Source organism: Pimephales promelas, chromosome 25 (genome assembly GCF_988280905.1).
Source record: "Pimephales promelas chromosome 25, fPimPro1.hap1.1, whole genome shotgun sequence".
NCBI lineage: Eukaryota > Metazoa > Chordata > Actinopteri > Cypriniformes > Leuciscidae > Pimephales > Pimephales promelas.
This window is the reverse complement of record NC_142793.1, coordinates 24,025,373-24,052,071: the sequence shown is the minus strand read 5'-3', so window position 1 is coordinate 24,052,071 and position 26,699 is coordinate 24,025,373. Positions and strand designations below refer to the sequence as shown.

Sequence of the window (26,699 nt, the reverse complement as noted above, 5' to 3'; positions counted from 1 at the left end):
AGTGATGTCGTTGTTTGAGACAGCAGAGAGTAGACAGTTAAACAATGAGTATTCTTTACAAATACCATCCCCCCCCCCCCCCCCCCCCCGAATGTATGACAGATGTAGCACTTTTATTTATAAAAATTAACTATCTTCTAGTCCGATTCTCAAATACGTGTAAGTGAGTTTGTTTAGCCTTTATAAATGATCTTGATCTGTAACGTGAGATGGGCACCGTCATGTTTGTTTGCGCCGCAGTTTAGAGAGTCCTGTCTGTTGGATTTATTACAGCACGTGAATTCATATGTTTCTCATGAAATACAACTGGCCAGTAACTGGCTAATAGTTAACTTTATAACGTTAGCTACTAACACTGTGTGTCCGATATGCCCTTGTACGGTGGCTCTAAATTGTCCAAACACCTCTCAAAATGCTTGCTACGGATTCGAAAAAACGCAGAATGTTGAACCCAATCCGAATTTTTTTTATGACGGACAGATGTTTCGGGGGCAGTATGTAAATGTGATTGACACAACGTGAGGTCGTATTTATTTTTTCACCAGATGACAATTTCGGACTCGGGGTGCAAGAACCTTTAGTGTAAAGCAAACAGGGTGTTAACTTGTGGTCCAGTTAGTTAGACGGCGATGACGATTTACAGAGCTGTACACAGTGACTTCACGCACCATCTGAAAATCAAGCCTTGAGACGCTGAAAAAACAGCTGCATGTCATGAAAATGTTGTATAACCAACAATCGAAATAGAACATAGCCTATCTAGTTCCTTATAACCCACTGGACAACTCCCGATAGAGTTTTTATCCAGTTAAAGATCTCTAACATTACATATCAACCTGTGATGTATATCATCTTGCCATTCTGCTGCTCCTTATAAATCTCAGTTCTGTTCTCAGGACCGGGGGCCCTGAGGTAGCTTTCTTAACTGCTTTGTTTTACTATGGTTCAATGCCTGTGCTTTGATCAAGCTCGTTGGTTGCTCTTGTGCCTTATCTGTTGGAGGATGTTATCACACTGCATCTAATCAGCAGCCAGGTCACCCTGGCTTAATCCTGCAGCAGTGTGGTACTGCGTGCCATTCATCAGAACAAGCATTGCTGTCTAGATCAGGGATAACGAGAGGATAAAAACGCACAGCACGTTGCTGGCTCTCCAGGGCCCACTGGAGAAGCACTTATAGCATCCAAATGTAGAGGCTGATTTAGAAGAGAGGCTATTTCTCAACCTAGAATCTCTGCAGGACTGTTAGCAGCCTTTGTGGTTAGCAGATAATTGTGAGTTTTATGTCGAAAATGGATGGCACTTATTTATTTGATTATTGATTTTGAATTTAAAGGGATAGTTCACCCAAAATTAAAAATTAGCCCATGATTTACTCGCCCTCAAGTAATTCTAAGTGTACATGACATTCTTCTTTCAGACGAATACAATCGGAGTTATTTTTAAAAATGGGCCGTGTGGAGCACTTTTATCATGGCTGGATCTTCAAAACTTTAACGGCCATTTACTCCCACTATAAAGCTTGGAAGAGCCAAAACATTTAACTTTATATAACTCCGATTGTATTTGTCTAAAAGAAGAATGGCATATAGACCTAGGATGACTTGAGGGTGAGTAAATCATGGGCTAATTCAAATTTTTGGGTGAACTATCCCTTGAATGTCTATGAAAGAGTCGGTTTTTCATATTCAGTAGAAATTAATTTTTCCCTTACACTTCTTCAGGTTCTGTGAGTCACCCACAAGTGACCTGGAGATGAGGAATGGGCGTGGACGGGGTAAAAGAATGAGGCCCAATAGCAATACGCCTGTAAATGAAAACAGTAACTCTTCTGATAACAAAGGCAGCAACAACAGCAAGACTCGAGCCGCGTCGAACAGCAAAGGGCGACGGGGCAGTCAGAATTCCTCTGAGCGGCGAACCCCACCAAACAGCAACCCTGAGGATATAAAGGCTAGTCCTTCATCTGCTAACAAACGCAAGAACAAACCTGCCTCAGACATGGAGCCCAATTCTAGTTCTGAGGATACTAAGGGTAGCAAACGAATGCGAACCAATTCGAATAGTGGAATACCTCATACTATTCTTCCCCTGTCCAACATCAAAGCTGAATCCTTGCCCCCTTCTTTAGATCGCAGCTGCCCCTCACCGGTTCTCATTGATTGCCCCCATCCCAACTGCAACAAGAAATACAAGCACATTAATGGACTTAAATATCACCAGGCTCGTGCTCACAATGATGATGATATCAAGCTGGACATAGATGGTGATAGTGAGTATGGTGAGGACTCCACTTTGCACCCCGAGTCAGGTAGTTGCAATGGTGCATCCATTTCCCAGAAGGGTTGTGCGTCTCCTGCAAGGTCGAACACACCCAAAGGTAGAGGATTTGATGCCCAGAGCCAATCACCCTCATCAGGAAAGTTCAGCTCGAAGCAGCCTGGCAAGAAGAAACCAGAAACTGAGCATGACTCTGTTGTACCCATGGATGGCGGTGAGGATGGCCCATGTCTTACAGATGAGACGAGCAATGATGGCATTGATGATAAAAGAGGCTTGGATAAAGCTAAGAAGTCTGGAAGTAGTACCAAGGCAGAAAAACTTGCTCAGAAGGCAATGAAGTCCGCAAGACCCCTGGTTCCCTCTTTACCTCCACAGCAATTGTACAACTTACCAACCTCTGGCTTCCCTGCTCCCAATTCTGGCTCGTCCGCCAGTATGGGCTCTCTGGTCCAGGCCATTAGCAAGAGCCCCCAACTAAAGTCCATTCAACCCAAACCTGCAGTAATTGGAGATCCCTCAATCAACCCAGTCTTGAGTGGTTCTAAGGACAAGAAAAAGAAAGATAAGAAAAAGAAGGAGGGCAGTAAGGAAGGAGACAGTCCAAAAGCCCCTTCTAAAGGAGGGAAACCTGAAGAAGGAAAGAGCCCATATTCTGAGAGCTCAGACCAAGGCAGTAAGAGTGAGGGACTGTTAAATGGATCCACGGATCCACATCAAAGTCGGCTAGCCAGCATGAAAGCAGAGGCGGACAAAATCTACAGTTTTTCGGACAATTCCCCCAGTCCTTCTATTGGCGTGGCTAGTCGGATAGAAAGTGGTGGGATGGCACAGCCTCTTACTCCACTGCATGTGGTTACCCAAAATGGGGCAGATAACTCTTCTGTGAAGACCAATAGCCCAGCATACTCTGACATCTCAGATGCAGGGGAGGATGGTGAGGGCAAAGTGGATGGTATAAAGGTCAAGTCTGAGGATCAGGCAGTTCGGGAAGGTGCCAAGAAATCTCTATTCCCATCCCAACCACCAAACAAAGACCCCTCTTATTATCCAGGTTACGATACATACTACTCACCCACTTATAGCAACCCAAACCCCAGTCCAGGAGTCTCTAACCCTCCCAACACGTTGCAAGATGTTGCAGTGAAGGTGAAAAAAGAGGAGGAACCGGAACCAGGGATTGACAAGGGCAAATCAGAGCCGCTTGAAGAACGAAAGCCAGATATAGGTGTACCCTCTCAACAGCAACAGCAACCACAACAGCAGCCTTCGGTCATTCAACAGCGTACCAGCATGTTCATGCAGCCCCTCTATTACAATCAGTATGCTTATGTACCTCCCTTTGGCTATTCACCAGATCAGACCTATCATAACCACCTGATGAACACAAGTCCAGCTTACAGGCAACAGTGTGAGGACAGACAACGACAAGCTGCTGAGCAGCATCGTGTTGCAGAGAAGAAATCAGAGGCTGCTCAGAAGGATAGAGAAGCCTCCATTAAGCAAGAAGAATGGAAGCAGAAAGCTTCGGTTCCTCCAACATTGTCTAAGGCGCCAAGCATCTCAGACTTGGGCAAGCCGTCCCAGCAGAGCAAGCCCAAAGATCTCTCAGAGCCTGGCAAGTCAGTCATTATCCCCAAAGGGGAAGATGGCAAGGGACAGACCCAGCAAGGTGAGGGTTTGAAAATGAAGCTAAGTGAAGCTGGCCATCATACAAAGGATGAGCAGAAATCAGGCCTCGAGTCTGGAAGATCGGCTATGGAGCAGGCAATGTACATGTATAGACAGGTATGGAACTTAAACATTATTTTTGTTTCTTTATACTATACCTTTTATAGAGTCATTTTCATCACAGTTTTGACCTTCATGTCTTTCTTGAGACTCTTGAGCCCTAATAGTTATAAGAACCCTCACTATTCACTTACCCTTCTTTCACGATGAGCATTTCTAACTCCACTTTCTTTTCCAGGAGCCAGACTCTCGACTGTGGCCCTACGTTTACCCCAGCAAGTACCCTGATGCTCAGAAACAGATTGATGAGGAGAGGTGGAAGGAAGAGCGAGAACGGGATCGTGAGCGAGAAAAGGACCGAGATCGGGACAGAGACCGTGAGAGAGACCGGAAGGGCAAAGATGAAAGGTCACGTCATAAAGACACTCCCTCTAAAGAGGAAAATAAGGAAGTGGCAGAACCACGAACTTCATCAGCCCCAGAGGAGCATAGAGGAGTTAGCAAAGATCCACGAGCACATATGCAGTTTTCCTCACCTCTGCCGCAGCACCAGTCATATATGTCTTATATGCACGGATACCCCTATGGTCAAGGTTATGACACCGGCCATCCAGGATACAGGGGGATGCCTGCTGTAATGATGCAGAATTACCCTGGTAAGTCCTTTTGTTGAGGTAACTAGGTTTTTTGCAGTCATTTTTTGCTTGATTTGAACATTTTGGCTGATAATATCGGTAACTGATTATTCTTTATATTTGAAAGCCGATAACCGATATATTGGCCGATAAATTGAATATTTTCTATAATTTGAGTGCCTGATTTCAAAAACAAGTCTCATCATTAAAAGCCATATCCCAAGCACACAATTATAATGTTCTCATTATAATTTTATGTAGCCGATATGAGGCACTTGCGCTGCACATGTAGCACTGAATTATTCTCATTTTTTGAAGTGATTTCAATCATATTTCAAGCAATGCAAAACGATCATGTTGAACAGTGCACATCTGAAGTGTCTCAGCTGAAGGAAATAATCCATTATTTATTGGCTTTAATATATCATTCAAAATGTAACTTTTATTTTTTAGTACAAAATCTTTAACACATTTTTTTATTCTTTATTAAGCTTTACATAAATAAAAACATTAACAGCAATACGATATGATAAAACAAGGCTTCACATTGCCCTCATCCCTGAATGTTATAAGCAGAAGTTACGTATGAATACATAAACGTGAGAATACATAAACGTGAGGAAAGAGAAAAATAAATCAAATCAATTTGAGAAGAATGCAAACAAATTATACATATGCATGCATATCATATATACACACATACATAAAGAGAAACTATATGTACATATATAATTATACATATGTGCAATACTCGTATATCAGCCATATATTCTTATCGGGCTGATAGTGATAACATTAAAAATGAACATATATCGGTACTGATATGGTGGCCAATATATCATGCATTTCTAATTTCTTTATACCAACATAGATGTCATATATAGACACATACATAAAAAGAAAATACATGTACATATATGATTATACATATGTGCAATAGTTGTATATCAGGCCGATAACATTAAAAATAAACATATATCGGTACCGATATGGTGGCCGATATATCGTGCATTTCTAATTTCTTTATACCACCATAGATGTCATTTATACACACATACATAAAGAAAAACTATATGTACATAGATGATTATACATATGTGCAGTAGTTGTATATCAGGCCGATAACATTAAAAATAAACATATATCGGTACCGATATGGTGGCCGATATATCGCACATTTCTAATTTCTTTATACCACCATAGATGTCATATATATTATACACACATACATAAAGAGAAACTATATGTACATATGATTATATATATGTGCAATAGTTGTATATCAGGCCGATAACATTAAAAATAAACATATATCGGTACCGATACGGTGGCTGATGTATATTATGCATCCCTAATTTTCTTATTTGAATTTCACCTATAACCAGAATACTGATATTTAAAGTGTCACTGGTATTTTCACCTTTCTTTAGGATCGTACCTGTCGGCGGGTTACTCTTTTCCTCCATATGGCAGTAAGATGCCCCCTGGTGAGGAGGGTGAGAAGGCTCGTGCCAGTCCTACGGTGAGCGGCAAGTCTGCATCTGAGTCCAAAGCCCTGGACATCTTGCATCAGCATGCTAACCAGTACAAGAGCAAATCGCCCACAGTGGGTGAAAAGATGCCCCATGAAAGAGACCGAAGTGGGAGTGACCGAGAAAGAGACGGTGAACGTCCAAGATCTTCACCTTCTCAGCGGATCATGCCTTCCCACCATCATCTAGGCTATCAACTACTCCCAGGACAGTACGACCTGTCTTATGCTACAGGTAAGCAATTCAAAATCCAAAAGCTGACAGATATTCAACATAATTCATGTGTGAGAGAAGGACAAAACCAGTCAAATATCCACTGAGTTCATTTGACATTTTCTAAACTACAGTGAATAAACTGTGATAATGTGAGAAGGTGTCTGAATACATTGGTTTGACTGTAGCTTTGTTTAGGTTGACTGTAAAATTTCTTGACTCCAAAGTTTCTTATCCACTGATACGTAACTAAGATATTTCTCCATCTCACAGGTATCTCCTCTTCAGCCATTGTTGCAAGTCAACAAGCCTCTGCCCCTTCACTATACCCCCCCGCACGGAGGTGAGAATGGTAAGATGGTTCATCTTTATCTACAAGCACCAAACATTTAGCTTATATGTTTTAGGGCTGGGCGATATAGCTATTAAATATACTGTAAAATTCACCTCTTTTAAATATTTGATTTAAATCTCAGTTTGTTTTTGCGCTGAAATTGTTTAAAATGAGTTTTTTCTTATATCAGATGAACTATTATTTTGCCGTTATCAAAGTCATTGTTACTTGGTAGAATTGTAGTAAAATAATCGTATATCCTTGCATTCTTGACTAATTGAACTCAATTTTTTATGTGGGCCAACAACATAATGCATAGTGATAATCAGCAATATTTACCATATGTAATTACAATTAAGTGTTGTAAAGCACGCGAAAAACAAAATGCTATGGGGGACGTCCATGCACATGCACATTAATCTGTATTTTTAACCAATTCTTCAAATAGGACAATTTCAAAGAAATGACCTGCAGAAATAAATTGAACTCAATAACACGGTCTTTAGGAACTTAATGGCCAATAAAAAGTGCATTACACTCAGCACCGTATTCACAACGTTAGTTAACTTTTATATTGCTACCATAATAATATTGATTTATCATCCAGCCCTAAAAAGGGTTTTATTCTTGACTGGACAGTCTTTGCTGTCCTCTAGTGGTGAAAGTCTCTTATATACCAAGGCCTTTTACATATAATGAAGGATATACAGTAAAACCAAAATTTATTCAGACACCTTCAACATTTCTCACATTATCATTTAGTTGAAAACGGTAGTAAAATACGAGCAGAACTCAGTTGATATTTGACTGGTTTTGTCCGTCTTTCTGTTCGACTCTCACACATGAATTATGTTGAATATCTGTTAAATTTAACTACACAATTAGATAATACCAGTTTAGCTCAACCAGTGACCAAGCAATAGAGCATTAGCAATTACAGAAAACACACTTCAGCAGAACATCATCAGCTCAAAGTGGAGGAATAATATAATATTTTACTGTATGAAGAATATTTAGGTATAATATGTCGGTTTACTTTATTTTGCTCTCTTATAGTGTCCCAAAAAAATATAATAATTTTTGGTTTGACTGTATGCATCAGTTATTCAAGTTTTCTTGTGTGTTCTCGTTCCCTCTCCAGGGAGAAGTGACTAGCCGCTTTTCTGCAGAAATGTGACTGGTTCACATGAGGACATGGTGTGGAGGAGCTTATGACATCAGTTCAATGATGTTCCTGATTTCCTTATGGTTCTTTTCCCCCGGACTTCTTCTCGGTCGCCTTCAGACGGGAGAAAAAGCAGATCCATACGCCTCCCTCTCTGTGCTGCTGGAAACATACTCAGGAGAGAGGAGACACGCACGATGCGCAAGCTCTCGGAAAACACACACGGACCTACAGAGTGTGGGAAATCTTCAATGAATGCAAAGACATTCCTGGAAGTCACTACATTGTGTTTAAAGCGTGGAGTGCGGATGTTCTGGACTGCTGCTCTAGAGCCATAAGGATTATTGTTGTTTCCCCCCCCCCCCGAAGGATTCCAGCATCTTCATCTTCACACATCTACATACACACATCTCTTCGTGGACACTATGCAAGTGGATAAAGCTTGATTTCCTCACTCAGTTCATTCAGGGCAGTCCCGTTGCGAAGCCATCGTTTCAACATACTCGAGTTCCTTGTTCAACAGGCAGTTTTTAATGCACTTCCCTGTCTTTGACGGTCATTCTTTCTCGTTCCTTTTGATCATGAACAAATAGCCCAAAGTCACTTTGGCCGTTTTGCAGCGCAAGGCAAATGTTTTGTTCTCGAACGGGCGACGGGGCTTCGCATCGGTCGTTAAAGGGATATTCACCCTAAAATGAAAATTAGCCCATGGTTTACTCGCCCTCAAGTCATCCTAGGTGTTTATGACATTCTTCTTTCAGACGAATGCAATCGAAGTTATATTATAAAATAATATAGCTCTTCCAAGCTTTATAATGGCCGTTTCTGTTTTGAAAATCCAGGACATTTTTAATTTATAACTCCAATTGTGTTTGTCTGAAAGAAGAATGTCATATACACCAAGGATGACTTAAACCGTGGGCTAACTATCGCTTTAAGCGATGACCTGATGTCGTTACATGATGGGCCTTCTGACGTTTGGATGATCCGGGTGGTGGAGGGTAGATGGAGCATTGACTTCCAGACTGGATTTACGGATTTTTTTTTCCGGCTTGCGATGATTGACAGTTTTCATTGATATGCTGCTTGCGGATTGAAGTCCGAAACGGGGCAAACCTTGAAAGCTTAGAGCGATTTGAGTAAGATAACCCCAAAAGAGGCTTAGATTTGGCCTCCATCTTCTGGACTTCTTTAACCTTGGGTTGGGTCAGTTCTCACTGATCCACAGACTCGGAAAACCACACCTGGAAAACACGCTTTCTTCTGGTTTTACCCAGCACTCGGTAAAAGCATTAACCCAAACAGAGAGCAAAGCAACTCCTTCCTTATCTCCCTCACTATGTGCTTTCTGTATATATTGTACAAAGGAATTATTTTAAAAAAACAGTTGTTGAATGCTATCGGATTTTCTTCTCTCTCTTTTATTTCATTTTTTTGTCTGTTAGCCTTTTTTTTCTACCATTGTTGACATGATATCAACGTTTAGCTGGTATAACGGCTTTATATTGGAAGTGTTTTTGTTTTTTAACTACTTTTTCTACCCCTCCTCTTCAACACTCTTCAAGTCAGTCTCACTCTGCTTTGAAACTGTTTTAGAAGCACATCTTTTTGCGCAAAGTTTTAATATAAAACGTCACAGGATTTTTAGTCCACACCCTTGCGAGACATAAAAGCAATGGCACGTCCACATGTCAAGAGGGATTGATGGGAACTGTGGGAAAGGACGACCCGAGTCTGGTGCTAGTCTTTCCAGTTCATCAACATGCAGTTATTGTCTGAATCGCAATCTCTCAGGAGAGCATTATTATTGAAATCTGAGCCTTTTAAGTCATCCTGGCATGTTCATCGCTCTCAGCCGCATTGAAACTCGATTATTGAGCGGCACAGGGAAGAAGACGTTACTTAACGTAAGTCGTTTACAGCGGCTCCCCCCTCCCTTCATGTTAAACGTGACCGTTTGTTTTTCATCCTCATCGTCAGCAAATGTTTAGTATCTGCAGGGTATTGTGATATTTTCAATGGCGCAACATGCTAAAAATCGCACATTTTTTATTGTTTGGCCAGATTTTCTCCGCCGTTTTTATTTCCTTCTCTCCGTGGTGATGTAAAACAACATTTTTTTATGCTGATTTAGGACCAGCTTTCTCTAACTAAAAGCCTAAACGGTAACTTAAGTGAAACTGCAGCACTGGTCTCAAAAGGCTCGCACTAATACGAGAGAGTTAGGATTTATATATATATAGTAATAAACTCACTTTTTAGTTGTTCTGTCTTTGCGCGTTTAGCCAGTAAACCTGTGCTGTCTGGTGACTTGATTCATAATTGTTGAGGAAAAAGCGCTTGATTGTTTTTAATTTATTTTTGAGGGTTCTTCATTTTGTTGTTGCTGTTGTTTTTTTCTAGTTCATGTTTTCTCCTTTTAGAAAGATGAAACGGCCGGTTTTGTTTCAACAGTTCAAACATGTGTTCAGATTTGTCTCCAACGGTGCTAATATAGCCTCCCTGTGTGATCCTTATGGGAAGAGAAGAGAATTTGGTTTATTTTCTCTTCAGTTTTTTGTTTTTATTAGGCCCCTCCCACAACCTGCATCACTAAGTAAGCCCCACCCACCCCACGCCCATAGAGAGCTGTGTCAGTCATTGGTACTTGAAAGAAAGATGTTTACACCTCTTCATTTCTGTGTTTGGATCCATTTCTCTTTGTAAACCATCGCGCTCTCTCTCTCTCTCTCTCTCTCTCTCTCTCCCTGCCTTTCCTCACTGTCTCACTCTCTCTTCCTAGGGATCTCTCATGTAAAGTGTAAATTGCTACATTTTTTATACAATACTGTAACTTGCCTTTGTACATTTAGGCAGAAAATAAATCTTTTTATGAGACAATCACTCCTGTTAATCGGTGTCTTATCTCTGTGAAAGACTTGTGTTGTATTGCATCTGCAAGCGAAAGCTGTATTCTGATCAAAAATGAAGATCTGCTGCGAGGAGACTCGGTTCTGACGCCTGTACCGAACTGTGATGGGCAACATCCAGGTATGCCAGCCAGGTATGCTTAAGCATTGTCTTTTAGGGTCGCATCTTGTGACATCACGTCCTGTTTTTGGTTCGTTTACGTGTTTTTTGGTCAGTGTTGCTTTCATATTTCAGTACACACCACACCAGAGTTCGTTTGGAAGTGGAGCGAGACCCATCTATTCATGGAAGTGTTCACACTTATTCAAATGAACAAATGAACAGAGCAATCCCACCAGGTTTTGTTTTAATGGCATAATATGGGAACACCCTTAAAAAGTCAATTTATTCCCACTGTTATATTGCACTTTTTGGCCTTTCTATTGAATATAGATGTGTTAATTCAAGTGACTGATTAAATTATAGTCCAGACTCCAGTTCAGTATTATTAACTAAATTTAGATTATAAAAAAAAAGTTAAAGACCAACGCCATAGAAAAAACTGTGAGGATCCAGGCCACCTTGAAACATAAAACCAGGTCAATCTGAGAGACTATCATAAGAAAAGCAGAGTAGAAGACCTGCAAAAAGGTGTAATTTCTTCTAATTTAACCACACTTATTTTACATGGAAGAATTGAAGTACCAGGTTTTAACCATCAGAGGGCCGCCTTTACCTTCCTTTGGGACCCAGTCTCTTTGACCAATTATGACACTACTTTTATAGTACAACATGTAATTGTTTCGAGAGAAAAAAAAATGTGTTCTTCGGCATGTTCGTGTAACAGCTTGATTGAATCTGTGTACGGACGCCATTTAATTTCTCGCGGATTATGAGGATAAATACATTTGGTGTGCCTTGAAAATATAGGCTATTCCTCCATAATATTTCGTGAAATATAATATCTTAAGACAATACAGCCCATTGAATGGATTGTTGAACTCATAGCCTCTTTCCTGTTCTTTTTTATTATTTAAAATATTCTAATATTGCGTCTACCCTAAAGGACTAAATGTAAAATGAAGCCGTAAAAGTGATATGAATGAACTAGCCTGCCTCGTCCTTGAACTCTTCCTTTCTCTATCACACACAACTTTTTTGGTTGGGAAAGAAGCTAAAACTTGTGGAAAGTTATGTATAAACGTAGTTTTTTAGATAAAAAAATGATTGTTAACCCTGGAAAGACGTTTTACTTCTTGAAAACCAGTTTAAGGCAGCTGAGGAGGTAACGTTACTTCAGTGAAGCTCAGCTTCGCGCCATCAGGTGACCAGCGCGGGAATGAAAAGCCTCGCGTGCTTGAAGACCCAGCAGTTGCCATGGAAACCTCACGTGAGTGCTAGAGGACTCTCAGAGATGTTATACAACAAGCATGCAGTGTCTATTGAAAATAAGTATCGATATTCGCCAAATTTAAAGTTGTAAAAGCATATTTGACACGACAGTAACATAACGTTTGTTCACTATTAAACACCGTCAACCAGAAAAGACCGTGTGTGTGTGCCTTGTGAACACATCGTGATGTTCTGAGTCTGACGCTTTACATGCGAGGCACGCGCGCGATTAGAATTCAAGGCGCGCGCTCTCTCAGTCCTTGTGAGCGCGCGTGGTGTGACAAATACAAACAGCCCACTGTATGAGAGAGCCTGTGCATTTACAAGACTGTTGGTTATATTGCCTTGCAAGAATATTTATATAAGAAAATGTATTACTTATAATAATAATAATAATAATTCAAAAAAGCATTTAAATGTGATGGCATGTTTTTTTAGGCATGTATTTATAGGCTACTGTATATGCCATACGAAATGATTGTCATATTGTTTTTAAATTGAGCTTAATAAATACCACGACAGTTAAAGTTCTTGTTAGTTGTTGCTGACAAATGCATATTAAGTGTACGACGGTTATGGAGATGGGTTGTCATTCTTTTTTCAAAAAAAAAAAAATTAGGCTATTTACTACAAAAGACTATTCAGCATTTTCACTGTTATTACCCAGTTATTGCACTGTTATTTCCCACTGTTATTCAACATTTCCACTGTTATTACCCAGTTATTGCACTGTTATTTCCCACTGTTATTCAACATTTCCACTGTTATTACCCAGTTATTGCACTGTTATTGCCCACTGTTATTCAACATTCCCACTATTATTACCCAGGAATACAGATGCAGTTCATAAAAATTTTTTTTTTAAACAGACATTCAAAAAAAATAAAATATTTAAAAGAAAAGACAAAGAAATATGTGTAAACTAGCCCCAGTCCCAGTGCCAGCACTTAATTCTAATTACAGTAAGATTGTAATTTACAGAGGAAGCGCTATTACCTCAGGCTCATCCGTCCACGTGCTCGCAGCAGCAGCAACGAAAAGGGAGGAGCCTATAAGATTAAATCACGCCCCCATGCGCATGCACATCTGAGCAACAAGTCGCAACCGGTCTGCAGAATTTCCCGTGGCACGGTTATGTTCAGCGCTCGTGCCCTTGAAGAGCGAAATACTCTCGTTTTTTATGACCATGCGATGTTTATATTCGATAATCATATGTGAATGTACACGCAGATCCTGATGGAGAAACACATCTGCTGTGTTTGCTATGAAATGACGGACTGGAGTTGTGTTTGAAGGTAAGAGACCCGCACTATTATGTCCGCTTGCTTTCATATATTGTGTTACTCATTACAGTATTACTAGATGTTAGTGTATTTTACGTCTTAAAAATAGATTTCGATTGAGCAAGAACATCACAGTCCGGATTTTAGTCGCGAAACTCTTCGCCACGTTTACAGTGTTTTCATCCCTAAACACAGTCTTGATGTGCACCGTGAGAACATATTCATTTTCAGTGTTTAACAAACATTATTTAATGCTTGCATGAATTTCGTATACTAATGTTAAAATGGATGAATACACATTTTAGGACACTCTAACTATTGATAATGGTATTATTAGCGCGAATTATTAAATCAGAAAGAAATTCTTAAAGGGACAGTTACCCCCAAATTTTAATTCTATCATGATTTATTCGCCTTCATGTTGTTCCAAACCTGCATGATTTTCTATCCTCTGATCAACACAGATATTTTGAAGATTGTCGGACACACACAGTTGATGAACCCCATTTTCAGAATTTCTCGTTTGTCAAAACTACGCTCAATCTTATATATATATATATATATATATATATATATATATATATATATAAATATATATATATATATTTTTTTACAGAATGAGGTAGTTTGAAGTAAAATCCCTTACAAAAAGTACTGTTCCTATTCCTCTAAAATCGAGGTATTATCGTATTTGCGAGGCAGAATACTGTTATTTTTGTAAGTGTACACATCTGTCCACTGCCATGAAAGACAAAAAGGACAACTTTTGTTGCCCATATTGAATATGCTGTCAATAAATAAATAAAAAGATTGAGGACAATCAAATATGAACGGTTTAATATTGCTGTAGATGTCACCCATCAAAGGGTTAAAGGGATATTTCCCCCGAAGATGAAAACTCTGTCAGTAATTATGTTCTTCAACCCTGTAAGACTTTCATTCATCTTTAGAACACAAATCAAGATATTTTTGATTAAATCTGAGAGCTGTGACGTACAACCCAGAAACGCTGCGCTGTTACACTATGTGAGAAGTTGATTAAAGTCGTTATTTTTGTTTGTTTTTTGAGCACAGAAAGTATTCTCGTGCTTGATAAACTTAAGATTGAGCCACTGTAGTTGCTCTGACTATTTTAAACATTGTCTTTACTAACTTTCTGGGCCCGCAAGTTTCAATTAGCTCTAAGATTTAATCAAAAATATCTTAATTTGTGTCCCAAAGATGAACGAAGATGAGTCTTACGGGGTTGAACAACCCCGAGGGCGAGTAATTACTCAGAGTTTTCATATTTGGGTGAATAACCCTTTAAAGAAAATTATTGCTGTGAAATATCAGAGTAGAAGAGATTGCTTTAAGTTGTTTCTGAGTTAAAACCACTTTCATTAACTATGTTTGCATGGAGTAAATACTACAACATACCCAATAGAAATAACAACCGGTGTTTTATTGAGTTAAATGCGTTCAATTTTGTGTTTGAAAGGAAAGGAAAGTTGTGGCTCTCCGCAGTCCTCTATAGTTGTAAATAGACTCCTATGTTATCTATACCATTATAAATACTTTGCTTTGACTGTAATGGTGTTTGTTTTGGCATAAGTTACACAACCTTGAGCAGAAAAGCAGTCTGTTCATGTGTCCGGTGACGTTGGTTTGCCGTAAGTGCTGTGGACAAGCGCTGACTCCTGATGCTTATAGCGAGAGCTTAAACATGTAAACACACACCCTCATTCTGCATAATGGCTATAATTAGCCTCTATTAAAATCTGGTATTATTGCATTAGACAAAAGACTGCTGCTGCTCAGATAGGCTCTGATGTGTGGTAATGTGTGTGTGTTGTGTACATAGCGTTTGAAGTGAAACACTCATGATGTTGTTGCATGTGGTTTTGTGGTCAGCTCAGCTTCTGTTTTTCTGCAAGTCCATCAGTAGTAGAGCTGCACAATATATAGAAATATCGCAAATGCATATATATATTGCAATATATTATATATATCGCAATATGCATATCGCAACGGCTTGCAATAACTGGTACAAGACAAGTCAGAAAAAAAGTCAGAATTGTAAGATATAAAGTCAGAATTGCGTGATATAGTCAGAATTATTCGTTATAAAGTCAGAAAGAATTATGAGATATAAAGTCAGAATTGCGAGATATAGTCAGAATTATAAGTTATAAAGTCTGAATTGCGAGATATAAAGTCAGAATTGCGAGATATAAAGTCAGAATTGCGAGATATAAAGTCAGAATTGCATAATATAGTCAGAATTATAAGTTATAAAGTCGGAATTGCGAGATATAAAGTTAGAATTATGAGATATAAAGTCAGAATTGCGAGATATAGTCAGAATTATAAGTTATAAAGTGTGAATTGCGAGATATAAAGTCAGAATTGCGAGATATAAAGTCAGAATTGCGAGATATAAATTCAGAATTGCATAATATAGTCATAATTATAAGTTATAAAGTCAGAATTGCGAGATATAAAGTCAGAATTGCGAGATATAAAGTCAGAATTATGCGATATAAAGTCAGAATTGCGAGATATAAGTCAAAATTGCATAATATAGTCAGAATTATAAGTTATAAAGTCAGAATTATGAGATATAAAGTCAAAATTGCGAGATATAAAGTCAGAATTGCATAATATAGTCAGAATTATAAGTTATAAGTCGGAATTGCAAGATATAAAGTCAGAATTATGAGATATACAGTCAGAATTGCATAATATAGTCAGAATTATAAGTTATAAAGTCAGAATTGCGAGATATAAAGTCAGAATTATGCGATATAAAGTCAGAATTGCGAGATATAAGTCAAAATTGCATAATATAGTCAGAATTATAAGTTATAAAGTCAGAATTGCGAGATATAAAGTCAGAATTATGAGATATAAAGTCACAATTGCGAGATATAAAGTCACAATTGCAAGATATAAAGACTGAAGATAAAATAAAGATTCAGACTGATCTCATGAAGTATGACACGCCAATTCGTATTTCCATTTTTGGCGTGCTATCAAGACGCATAATCGCCTTTCAGCGTGTTTATGAACGCCGTTGACTTAACGTTATATAAATATCTGACTTACCTCAACCCCGTCCCTAAACCTAACCGTCACTGGGGTTAATGGCATTTATGACTGGAGATTTGACTGCGTGTACAGACACGTGGAATGACAAGGACGTTAATGGCTTAGACATATACGCATACACGCGGATACACGCGGATAGCTCAAAATGCGTAGAGATGACACGCCACCTGACTCGAAAGTGGCGTATATGTTTACGCAAAAGTCATGATGTCATGTTGCATATTTGCATGTTCTTCCAGACGTCTCTCTTTTGCCTTCTCCTCGTCTTCAGGCGTTATGTATATTATATATGCGAGCTCACATTAATAATAATATCTGGCTGTTAGTCATGGCTGGTGTGTAAACACGTCGCTCTCGAACGCAAACCAGTGGAAGATGTTGGGAGTGGAGATTTTCTTACATTTGCATTATTTCCAAATTCATACATCGATACTTCCGACATCCTTGTTGTGTGTTTCATGCCTTCTGCCAGTTTGCATGTTTCATGTGCTCTTTTTCGAGAAACCACGCTAAAAACCAAATCTGAACAGCTTATGTAACACATAGAAACATGTGAACACCATTCAAAACAATTTGCATATCGACATGCTAAAGAACATATTACTCTATAAAATGCAGGGTTGTTTTAACCCAAATTTGGGTCAAATATGGACAAACCCAACCGTTGGGTTACATTTGGGTTACAGTGGTTGGGTTTGTCCATATTTAACCCAAATGTGGACTAAAACAGCCCTGCAATTTTTGAGTGTGCAAGAAACTGATATTTTTGGTTTAAAACGAGTGACTGAAACATGTTGCATTTTCTCGGCTGTTGTTCGTGTGACATGAGATGCAGTCAAACTCATGCAGTGAGGCTTTTTTAACTTCCCGATTGCATTTTGACATCAGGAAATTGGTGCCACACACACCACATGCTTTGACTGTGAAGAACACCTGCATTTGAATAAAACTGGAAGCGAAGGTCAGGACGAGGTCAACAGTAGATGGCTGTGTGTTAGAAAAGCAGTCTGTGTAAACACACACCGGAGTGTATGACTCACACAGAGCATCTTTCTTCTGATACGCTACTCGAGTCTCTCACACTCAGTAACCCACTGTTACTGACATGATGTAGAACCAATGACCAGCGGTCAGGAGAGTGATGATGAGATGGCTTTACAGTCTAATAGGAAATGCAAAAAAAGTTCACTTTTTGGCCATATATATATATATATATATATATGGCCAATATATATATATATATATACACAGTGCCATTCAAAAGTTTATGTAAGATTTTTAATGTTTCCAAAGAAGTCTCTTCTACTCACCAAGGATGCATTTATTTGATTAAAAATACAAAAAAAGGTAATATAATAATAATAACTGTTTTCTATTTTAATATGTTCAAATGCAATTTTTTCCTGTGAATTTTCAGCATCATTACTCTAGTATTCAGTGTCACATGATCCTTCAGAAATCACCCTAATATGCTCAAGAAACATTTATGATTATTATCAATGTTGAAAAGTTATTTTATATGATTATTTGATAAATATATTTGATAAATTTATCTGATACGGAAGCTTTTGTAACATTATAAATGTCGTAACTGCCACTTTTGATCAATTTAATGCATCATTGATGAATAAAAGTATTTATTTCTTTAATTTCTTTCCCAAAAAAACACACACACATTTTGACTGACCCCAAACTTTTGACCGGAAGTGTTGAATGTTATGAAAGCTTCTATTCCAGATAAATGCTGTTGTTCTTGTGTGGTCGGTGTGTGTGTTGAGTGGATGCTGTCTGCGTTCTCACTTCTCACACACATTATAATGTATTTTAATAGATAATGATGCGGTCGTGGAGACAGTCATGCTTCAGGTCGGCGGTGGAGGATGTTTCTACATCCGTGGCGTCTCTCCACCGTCAGTGAAGAGTTAGACAGAGATCTCTCGTTTGCCTGAGGCCTGAAGCACGTGGATATCGACTCCATAAACACAGTCCTGGGATCCACATGTGAACTTTTCTAGGCCTGTTACCATGGTGACGGATGTCTCATGTTCGTAACGTCTCTCACCTGACTGAAGTGATCAGTGGCTTCAGGGCATCAAGTCACATGACACACCTGAGGTGAAGAGTTTCTCCTCTTCCCTTCTGAGGCTCATCCGACATCATTTCTGTTATGCAGGAAACATAAATATAAGGGCCACTCGAGCGGTTTTTTGTTTTGTTGAAGTGTCCGCGAGTGTCTGGCGTTGTGCAGAGACGCTTCTCTCGATCCCGCTTTCCGCAGCTGCGACTGCAGGGTTTCCCAGCGGATCCGGTTCCTCCACACCTCTGAGAAGAGCTCCGGGAAAAACAATCACAAACCCAGTTTCCATTCAACACCACACCGAGGAGAAGACCGTTCCTAAAGAAAACTCTCTCTAACACTATCTATCTATCTATCTATCTATCTATCTATCTATCTATCTATCTATCTATCTATCTGTCTATCTATCTATCTATCTATCTATCTATCTATCTATCTGTCTATCTGTCTATCTGTCTATCTATCTGTCTATCTGTCTATCTATTTGTCTATATGTTTGTCTATCTATTTTTCTGTCTGTCTGTCTGTCTATTTGTCTATCCATCTATATATCTGTCTATTTATCTATCCATCTATCCGTCTTTCTATCTATCTGTCTATCCGTCTGTCTGTCTTTCTGTTTGTCTGTCTGTCTGTCTGTCTATCCATCTATCTATCCATCTATCTATCTGTCTATCTATCTGTCTATTTATCTATTTGTCTATATGTTTGTCTATCTATCTATCTATCTATCTATCTATCTATCTATCTGTCTGTCTGTCTGTCTATTTGTCTATCTATCTGTCTGTCTGTCTGTCTGTCTGTCTATCTGTCTATTCATCTGCCTGTCTATCTGTCTATCTATTTGTCTGTCTATCTATCTGTCTATTTGTCTATCTATCTGTCTGTCTGTCTGTCTGTCTGTCTGTCTGTCTGTCTGTCTATCTATCTATCTATCTATCTTTTTTTTAGTCATAAATCAAGCCTGTGAATGAATCAGAACTTTGAATCGTTAGACGACAGCTGGAGTGTTTTGTGTTTGCCGTCTCTCGAAGTGTGTGTGGTCAATCACACCTCTATATTTAGTGCTTGTTATCAGCTTGTTTTCTCTGTCTCACCATCTCTCTCAAGTCACTCTTTCCACACTGCATCTTACAGACGGTATTGGTTGGCGAGCTATATTTAGTGTGTGTGTGTGTGTGTGTGTGTGTCGAGGTGAGCTGTTATCACTTGCCCGAGGGTTGTCACACTGCCAGATCCTCCACAGTGAAAGTCTGAGGCTCACTTCCATAAGAGGGCATCAGAAAATCATCCGACGAGCTTTAAAGGAATAGATCACTCGGAAATTAACACGTTTTCTTTCTATTTTTTTTTTTTTTTAGTTCTTCTAAGAAAACGAAATTATATGTTGAGCTCATTTGCATTTAAAAACACATGCATGAAAACTTGCTTCCACTCAAAAATGGGCATTTACAACATGGTATAATATTTTGAGCTGAAACTTCACACACACATTCTGGGGACACATGAGAGCTCAGGCTTTCTGCCTAACATCGACTTTTGTGTGTCATGAAAATAATAGAGAGATTGAAGTGCATGTGGGCGAGTACATGATGACTATATGAGGCTTCTGTTACTGTAAGAAAATCTGCTGCTTTGAAATGGACAAAAGCTCTTTCTGAAGGGAGCGTTGCGTATCTAATGTCAGCGAATTCCTGGACTTTTGTTAAAGTTTTTTTTTGTTAAAGCTGTACATGCGTGAATCTGCGAGTCTTTTTATGAAATGATCTCAATCGGTAATATTCCTGTGATGTTTCATTTTTACGGCTGACTCGTTCTCGCATGCAGGCTGATTAGACTAATGCGATTTTGCCTCATTAGCATGTTTAACTGAGCCTAGTGTTTGAGGCGACTGTGATCACAATAAACCAGTTCACTTTTCTAGGTCAGTCTTGAATTTAAATTAGAGTCGTGTTGATTTGAAACCAAATGCAGCGTTTCTCCATGTGTTTGCATTATAGATCTTAGGAAACTAGTGAAATGGTAGTCTGTGTGTGCCTTGTTAATAATGAAAGTGTTTGTTTTTGTGCTTGCACTCAAGTCTAAACCCTAGTGCGCAGTATTATAAGGCATCATAGGTGCAAAGGCTGGTAAAGCAGCAACTTTATGCTGCATTATTAGATGTTTCGACCACATTATAAGACAGCATTATTACGTGTCCTTCGTAGAAAAGGAAATCCCAGAATGCATTGCAAAGAAAGTAAAGACTTTTGTTTATGGGATTGATTGCATATTAATAACAAATTTGTCTTCATAATAGGGATGCACCCACGACACATCGGCCACCATATCGGTATCGGCCGATATATGTTCATTTTTAATGTTATAGTTTTCGGCCCGATAAGAAAATTCGGGAGATTAAAGCCAATAAATAATGGATTATTTCCTTCAGCTGAGACGCTTCAGATGCGCACTGTTCAATGTGATGGTTTTGAAGTGCTTGAAATATGATTGGAATCACTTCAAAAAAGTAGTAAAGTGCAACATATGCAGTTATATCGGCCCATTATTATAATGAGAATAATATTATAATTGTGTGTTTGAGATGTGGCTATTAATGGTGAGACTTTTGTTTTCGTAATCAGGCTCTCAAAAATGACCTAAAATTTTGATTTAATCGGCCGATATATCGGTTATCGGCTTTCAAATATAAACAATTATCGGTATCGGCCATTTTTACATCGCGGCATCCCTACTTCATACTAATATTAATGTTCTTATTTTTTTGTTGAAATATTCTCTATCTTGTCTAACAAAAAGTAACAAGGCTTATGGAAAAAGTTTTATGTATATATGAAGAGTTCAGATGCAAAAGCCTCTAAATGCCATTTGAAATTTTCTTCTTTAATGATGATTTTTATCAAACTTGTATATTTAAGTACAGTAATTTCACTTAAATAACAATTAATAGGTAATTATCATTGCCATTTAAGTGAAATCACTGAACTTAAATATACAAGCTTGATAAAAATGACCATTCTAGAAGAAAATTTCAAATGGCACTTAGAGGCTTTTGCATCTGAACTCTTCATATATATGTATGTGTATATATATATATTTATATATTATTTAACATAAAATAAACAATAATGAATTATTTAGCATATTATAATATGTTTTCTGGGTGTTGATTGTTTTAGAACAGATAATAATGACGGGGCTCGTTGATCAGGGTGATGACCTGGGGCTGGTGACCCCGATAGAGCTGGCGGACTCCCCGAAGGACGACGACCCCCAATGCCCCGCACACTTCAGGCAGAGTCTCATGTACGTACCGCATACTTTTGCATATTCATGTTACACATTTAAAGTATTGCACCACGTTCAGTAATTCATTTTAAGTTCTTCATTCCAAAAATCCTTTGATATGCTGTTTTTAATTTTTTTATTTATCATATTTTACTACCGTTTTATAAACTACAGAAAATACACTGATAATGTGAGAAGGTGTCTGAATCAATTCTGGTTTGTATGTGGATAGTGTGCGATCGATGGAGGCAGTCGCGCACACAAACTCACAGAGATGCAAAGATTGTTTTTTGTGAACTCAACAGAAGTTACGGTGGCCGACAGGAAGTGATGTCGTCGTCTGAGACAGCAGAGAGTAGCCAGTTAAACAATGAGGATTCTATACAAAGAAAAATTAAGAAATTAGGTTTACTCAGTAAAACGATGTTATTGCGAATATCATTATAACTTGTTCATCATTGTGCCAGTGTTTTCTTGGCTGACTTTAGCAGCTTCTTTACACGAAGAACAACATACTAACGGAACGCGTTTGTCCGCTCAGGGCCACCGTAGAAACATGTGGATGTGAGTGTAGAGAGAAACGCCTCATTCTAAGCTAATAAACACATAACGCTCTTTATACACCACTGAAAACATGATATTGCATTTCTGTCACCAGATCCTCCTGAATATTACGCACTGCACCTTTAATTCTACTGTCTGTACTCATGATACCGCTAGATAGATGAAGAGTGTGTGCAGGATTTGTGTTTTCAGTGCTGAGTAAATCTATGCCCTGTTCCCACGAGTCTGTGCAGGTTTGCCATCAGGGCCGGGCCGCCCGTCATCCGGAACGCCACACACACGCACACTTCACTGTTTGCCTAAACGTCTCCCCGCCTCAATTGAACGTCAATTGAAGAACCACATTTACGTAATGAGTGTGTTTGTGTTTCGCTGTGATCAGGCAGGTTTGTGAAACTGTCTCAGAGGATGGTGGAGATCATGACATCACTTCTGAATTTTTGCTAAAAAAAATATATATATATATATGAAGAGTTCAGATGCAAAAACCTCTAAGTGCCATTTGAAATTTTCTTCTTTAATGATGATTTTTATCAAACTTGTATATTTAAGTTCAGTAATTTCACTTAAATAACAATTAATAGGTAATTATCATTGCCATTTAAGTGAAATCACTGAACTTAAATATACAAGCTTGATAAAAATCATCATTCTAGAAGAAAATTTCAAATGGCACCTAGAGGCTTTTGCATCTGAACTCTTCATATATATATATATATATATATATATATACTTAAATACAATATAAAAAAATATGTAAAGCTTTTTTATCTCAGCTAGTTAGTCGTTTTTTTTTTTGTTTTTTTTAGTTTAAGGCAAAACTTATTTAATTTTAATAAAAACTATATTTACTTACTATACTACTACTATACTATATTACTATATTAATACTTTTAAAATGTATATATATATCTTTTAATTAAAACAATTTTGACTATATAAACTATATATACAAATAAAAAAATTACTGAAACAAAAATGTGTGTGTGTCGTCCTGCACCGTGTGTGCTCAAGATATGAATGATTCCTCAGGCTCAGATGATCACGTGCGTCATTGAGGAGAAGATCTGTTACTTTACAGTACTTTACTTTAGCAGTGTTGTTATTATTACAATCATTAAAACTTTAACAAATAGTTTTTGGTAATTAAAATAATATTTTGAAGCTACCTGAACCTGAGCTACACCAGAGACCAAAGAAATCACACACAGTAGCAACCGCATAGAACATTACAATCTCTTCAGAAACAGAAAATACTCGTTTTGATTGGTCGTTTGGTTTTGCCTTTGGCAGATTTGTTACACAGCAGGAGTCGTGATGTGTGTGTTGCAGAAGTGTCGTGAGACGAGGAGTGATGATGTCACTGCTTCGAACTCCACGTGCAGAACGCTCACGTTTAGAGGCGAGCAGATCTAATTACACAAGACAGCAAAGAGGGGCACACACACACACTCAACTTGAATACTCAGTGTTGGAGGTTTGATCACGTCAGTAACACTCACACGGCTGTTTCTCTCTCAAAAGCTCTTTGTACGGCTAATGAAGTTGTTTCCATCTAACGAGTCCCATTACTCTATTGTCTTCAACTCTATGTGCCTCTCAGACCTCATCCATGATGACAAACACACAATATCTTGAAAATGTGCATCACAGATTAATGCTAGGTTTCCTTCCTGTTGTGGACATCTGTGATGTTGTTCATCATCAGACTGAAGATGCAATTAGTCACAAATTCATCATGAGATCTTCACGTTTTTGTGACTAATTGCCGGTTCCTAATGATGTTTAGCGCCTGCAGCTGATCGTGTGGTTCAGCGATGGATGACTGACCTACATTCATTCCACAGCTTTTAGATTTGATCTTCTTTGCCGATTTTCTCCGTGTCACTCACGATTTGCGTTTCCGAGGTATTTCTCTTCGATGGGTTTGGATTGTATCAGAATAACGTGCCTTGATGAGTCCGTGTGGTGTTGTGTGTGTGTGTGTCCCTGAGCAGTCACGAAATCTATGCGATAACTGCGTCTCCAGAGGCGCGGCGTCACGTGTGTCCATGTTCTGCTTTCTCTTTGAACGCTGATTTGAATCAGTTGATTTGAGATGTTTCTTCCTCGGAGACCTTGTGTTTGTCACTGAGCAGGAAGACGCACAACACACACATTTAAATGAGGACTTATCCTTATATAAAGCTCAGTATCATGATTGTGTGTTGACCCAAACCCCTTGAAGAAAACTTTATTTACTTGATTTATAAAAGAGTTAGTTGATCCAAAGTTAGTTCACTGTAATGTACTGTACATCATGATGTTTCAAACCTGAGCTTCAGTAAGAGCCAATAGCCGCGTTTCCACTGCCGGGCCAGGGCCGGGCCGTGCTAGTGCGTGCCAGGGCCAGTCGCGTTTCCACTGTCACTTCCGGGGCTTGATCGGGGCTTCCTCAGGGCCAACGGCCAGGATTTCTGGCCCGTCGAATACCTTGGGCCAGAGGGGGCCAGCTCGGGCTAGAGGCGTGCTCAAGGTAAAAGGCGGAGTTTATCGGTGTTATGGAACGTTATGATCTGAAGCAAGATGCACAGGGGTGTCCATGTTTAACCGATTAACCGTTTAAAATTGCATAACATTTTAATTTGAACTGTAGGCCTATGCCAAATGCTGCGCAACAATATAGGCTATATATAGCTACATATCGACGAATTTTCAGATATTTGTTTGATTTTTTTGCCCCTTAAACATTTAAAATATTTGACAAATTAATATGAAAAAATATTTTACTGGTTTTCTGAGGCCAAATTAGAACCTGGAAATGATATTTTCCCCGCAGTGCTGAATGAGAAGAGCCGTAACCACAGCCTACAGAAAGGGGATTTATGGGTGATTTATAGGCTATAATAAATGTGTCTGATAATAAAATAATATAAAATAACGAGGCATTAATTGTTTATTAATAAACTATTGTTTTCTAAATGATTTTCGGCTAAAAACATATCTCCATCTCCGGATGCACATTTAGAGAGAAATTAAGCTACATAAACATAGAAGATATTGGCTTTCGATTCGAATTTGTTCGTTTTAAATTGGACATTTAAAGCTTTAAAGCGTTAAATGTCCAATTTAAAACGAACAAATTCGAATGCGGTGGCTGTTTCAGGTCTCGCGCTTCAGTTCACGGAGATCATGAAGCGCGCCTTGATTAATTGTTAAAGCACAACGTTTTCTTGTTATAAATAAATTTATTTGCGAATAATGTATTATTATTTTCTGTATGACCAGAAATGAAAGGGTATTTTAAGTTGTTTCCACTGAAAGAAATGCAATGAAACTGTTCACATGGGCGTCTCGCAGCCATCAGTGCGTGCTCCACACACACACTGGATATGCGCTGATATTTGTCAAAAATATTGTGTTTATTTGTGCTCTATTCCTTTTTTGGATAAAGGCGTCTTCTACATATGCAGCCTAATAAAATGTTACAATAATGATGATGATGGTTATTATTATTATTATTATTTGCAGACACGGAGTTTTTGTGAAATGGACGTTTTGCTTATTTTCAATTGGCAATTTCAGTTTGAAGGGTGATGGAAATGGGGCTTTAACTGCTCCGTACTTGCTGCGTTTTATTTCTATAAATTAATTTCGTTTCAAATGGGGTCCAATCAGTTATTAAAGGTGTTAAAAAATTAACTCCGTATCTCGAGGTTGCGGCGCGCACACTATGCACCGAGTATTAACCGATGGGCCTCGGTTAACGATTAATGAATAACTTGAAAACGTGCCCGCAGCCCTACTTGTTATATCGCGCAAAAAATCGCTGCTTGAAATGGAGAATCGCCTGTACTGGTCTCGGGACACTATTGCAGCCACTACGGCAGTTGAGTTAATATACATGCTATCTTCCTAATTTAAAAAATAAATTAATTCATAATACCCGCTGAAAGGGGTTGGGTTTTATGACGTTTGATCCTGAAAGGCGTGTTAGGGGTGGGGTCTGGGGCAGCGCTGTGGGGCTACTGGCCCGGCAGTGGAAACGCAAGCCCGGTGCTTGAGGCCCGAGGCCACTAGCTCGGCCCGGCTCGCTGTTAGCTCTGGCCCAGCCCTAGCCCGGCAGTGGAAACGCGGCTAGTGAGGTTCATTCTCATGTTACGCATCACATTTGAGCGTCAGCATGAGCCAATGAGGTTCATTCTCGTGTTACGCATCACATTTGAGCTTCAGCATGAACCAATGTT

At 38.8% G+C, this 26,699-nt stretch overlaps 2 protein-coding genes across 4 annotated transcripts in view; both read left to right on the top strand.

Annotated features, from left to right (window-relative positions):
* znf609a (zinc finger protein 609a) overlaps window positions 1-10,773 on the top strand; it is a 104,357-nt gene extending 93,584 nt beyond the window's left edge. The window contains exons 5-9 of the mRNA XM_039647941.2: window positions 1,725-4,068; window positions 4,250-4,667; window positions 6,077-6,412; window positions 6,665-6,743; window positions 7,867-10,773. Coding sequence (XP_039503875.2) covers window positions 1,725-4,068; window positions 4,250-4,667; window positions 6,077-6,412; window positions 6,665-6,738 — 3,172 coding nt within the window. The 3' untranslated portion in view covers window positions 6,739-6,743; window positions 7,867-10,773. The remainder of the gene's footprint in view (window positions 1-1,724; window positions 4,069-4,249; window positions 4,668-6,076; window positions 6,413-6,664; window positions 6,744-7,866) is intronic.
* A 2,478-nt stretch (window positions 10,774-13,251) lies between these two features.
* Window positions 13,252-26,699, top strand: part of gramd2ab (GRAM domain containing 2Ab) — a 29,906-nt gene continuing 16,458 nt past the window's right edge. For 2 of the 3 annotated variants that reach the window (XR_016150656.1, XM_039648057.2), the window contains exons 1-2: window positions 13,252-13,466; window positions 21,801-21,927. Coding sequence is in view for 2 of the 3 variants with exons in the window: in XM_039648057.2 (XP_039503991.1) it covers window positions 21,812-21,927 (116 nt within the window). In the remaining variant the exon portion in view is untranslated. The remainder of the gene's footprint in view (window positions 13,467-21,800; window positions 21,928-26,699) is intronic. The other variant, XM_039648058.2, reaches the window with a different exon arrangement.